The sequence below is a fragment of the Macrobrachium rosenbergii genome, unplaced genomic scaffold, assembly GCF_040412425.1.
Source record: "Macrobrachium rosenbergii isolate ZJJX-2024 unplaced genomic scaffold, ASM4041242v1 13869, whole genome shotgun sequence".
Taxonomy (NCBI): Eukaryota; Metazoa; Arthropoda; class Malacostraca; order Decapoda; family Palaemonidae; genus Macrobrachium; species Macrobrachium rosenbergii.
In genome coordinates this window covers 207,984-210,004 of record NW_027100717.1, presented here as the reverse complement: position 1 = coordinate 210,004, position 2,021 = coordinate 207,984, and the positions used below count along the sequence as shown (strand labels likewise).

Here is a 2,021-nt window from a genome sequence, read left to right as displayed (position 1 = left end):
TCTGTAGTATTAGTGAGTGTTCTCTTTTAAGTAATGAATGGTTGTTATTGTCTCTTATTATTAAATGCTTTTCATTATTCTGTGTTATTGTTGTTATTATTTAGCATTCATGTGGTGTTTGATAATAATCATGTGACCGTGTTTGTGACTATGTTTCTATTATCATCATTCTATGATGTTTATGATCTATGGTTGTGTAGCCTAGTAGAGCTTATGACCGTGTTGGGATGTTTGTTGGTATTCGTGTGGTGTTTATGATCGTATGGTATTTGATAATGATTATGTTATGATCACGTGTTTGTTACTGATCACGCGGTTGTGATTATCATCATGTTGTGCAAGTTGTGGTGTTTATGATCATGTGGTGATGTTTATCTTAACTGACACGGGCCTTATATTTTGTTCCCAGATTTGCGTTGTTCACTGCACTTTTATAAAATCACAATGAGTGCAAAGAAGCGGAAGTATCTTGAAGAATATATTCGATTTGGATTCGTGTCCTTCCATAAGGGGGATACAGAGGTCCCCCAGTGTGTGATATGTTTCAAGACCCTGAGCAATGATGGAATGCTGCCCTCACGCTTGGAACGCCACTTGAAGACAACACATCCTGCTCTAGCTGACAAACCCAGGGCTTTCTTTGAAACTAAAAGGCATTCCTTGAAGCAAGCTAAGCTGGACGGCAGTGGAGCATTTCAGCAACAGACTTCAAAGGTTGTTGAGGCTTCCTATGAAATTGCCTTGTTGATTGCAAAAAGCAAGAAGAGCCATAACATTGGAGAGTCTCTCATAAAACCAAGCTTACTCTGTGCAGCAGAACTCGTTCTGGGAAAGATAGTGCAAACAAGCTCTCCCAAATTTCTCTGTCAAACGATACAGTCAAGAGAAGGATCGATGAAATGTCTCAAGACATCAAAGAGCAAATTTTCGATCAAGTAAGAGCTTCTCCTGTATTTGCTATTCAGTGTGACGAAACGACTGACATCGCTCAGTGTTGTTAGCTACTGATGTATGCTCGTTTCGTGTCAGGTAACAGAGTTAAAGAAGAAATGCTCTTCTGCCACCCCATGGAAGGCTGTACAACAGCAGCAGATATTTTTCAAGATGTATCAAAATTCTTTCAAGAAAATCATCTTTCGTGGGAGTCGCTGGTAGGGTGTACTGATGGGGCTCCAGCCATGCTTGGTGTGCAGTCTGGGTTCATAACAAGGTGAAAGAAAAAATCCATCCGCTGTAGGGACACACTGCATACTTCATCGAGATGTCCTGAACGTGGCCATTAAGTTAGTCAACTTTATCAAAGCTGGAGCCTTGAACAGTCGTCTCTTCACACTGTTGTGTAAGGATATGGAATCTGAACATGAGGCCTTGCTTTTCCATACAAACGTACAGTGGCTATCGAAGGGAACATGCTTGGCCGACTTTATGAACTACGTGAAGAAGTGGCAATTTTCTTGATTTGCAGCACAAGACAGATCTCCATGATAAATTCATGTCTGAAGGCTTTCTGCTATCTCTAGCTTACCTTGTGGATACGTTTGAAGCGCTGGATGCAGTCAACCTTAAACTACAGGGAAAAACATCATCATCATCATGCACCACGATATCATTCGAGCGTTCTTGGCCAAACTCGACCTCTGGAAAAGTAGAGTTCAGAACGGAAATACAGCCTGCTTTAGTAACTTGGATTCTGCTCTCAGTAACAAGCACCTTGAACCTGAATTTAAGAAACAAATAACCACTCATCTGACTGACTTGAAAGCAGAATTCATCAGATACTTTCCAGACATAGATGAGAAGCGTGAAGCTTGGAAATTCATAAGAAACCCATTTCATTGTGATGTAGCTGATATTTCAGAGGAAGTCCAAGAGGAATTTCTTGAGTTAAAGTTCAACTCCACAGCTGAGGAAGACTTCAAGGTGGATCTTGAGACGTTCTGGATCAAGTATCTTCCTGTTTACCCTCTGATCTCACGCCAGGCTCTTCGGATTCTAACTATGTTTGGATCCACGTATCTTTA

At 41.0% G+C, this 2,021-nt stretch overlaps 2 protein-coding genes across 2 annotated transcripts in view; both read left to right on the top strand.

Annotated features, from left to right (window-relative positions):
• Nucleotides 1–444: 444 nt before the first annotated feature.
• On the top strand, nucleotides 445–939 carry LOC136837824 (zinc finger BED domain-containing protein 5-like). The gene has a single exon (XM_067102722.1). The coding sequence runs from the start codon at nucleotides 445–447 to the stop codon at nucleotides 937–939; it is 495 nt and encodes a 164-aa protein (XP_066958823.1).
• Nucleotides 940–1,593: 654 nt separating this feature from the next.
• Nucleotides 1,594–2,021, top strand: part of LOC136837823 (zinc finger BED domain-containing protein 5-like) — a 429-nt gene continuing 1 nt past the window's right edge. The window contains exon 1 of the mRNA XM_067102721.1: nucleotides 1,594–2,021. This exon is cut by the window's right edge and continues 1 nt beyond it. Within this exon, the coding sequence (XP_066958822.1) occupies nucleotides 1,594–2,021 (428 nt within the window).

Excerpts from the sequence above, each read along its gene's own strand:
- LOC136837824 (XM_067102722.1), top strand. The coding sequence starts at position 445 with ATGAGTGCAAAGAAGCGGAAGTATCTTGAAGAATATATTCGATTTGGA.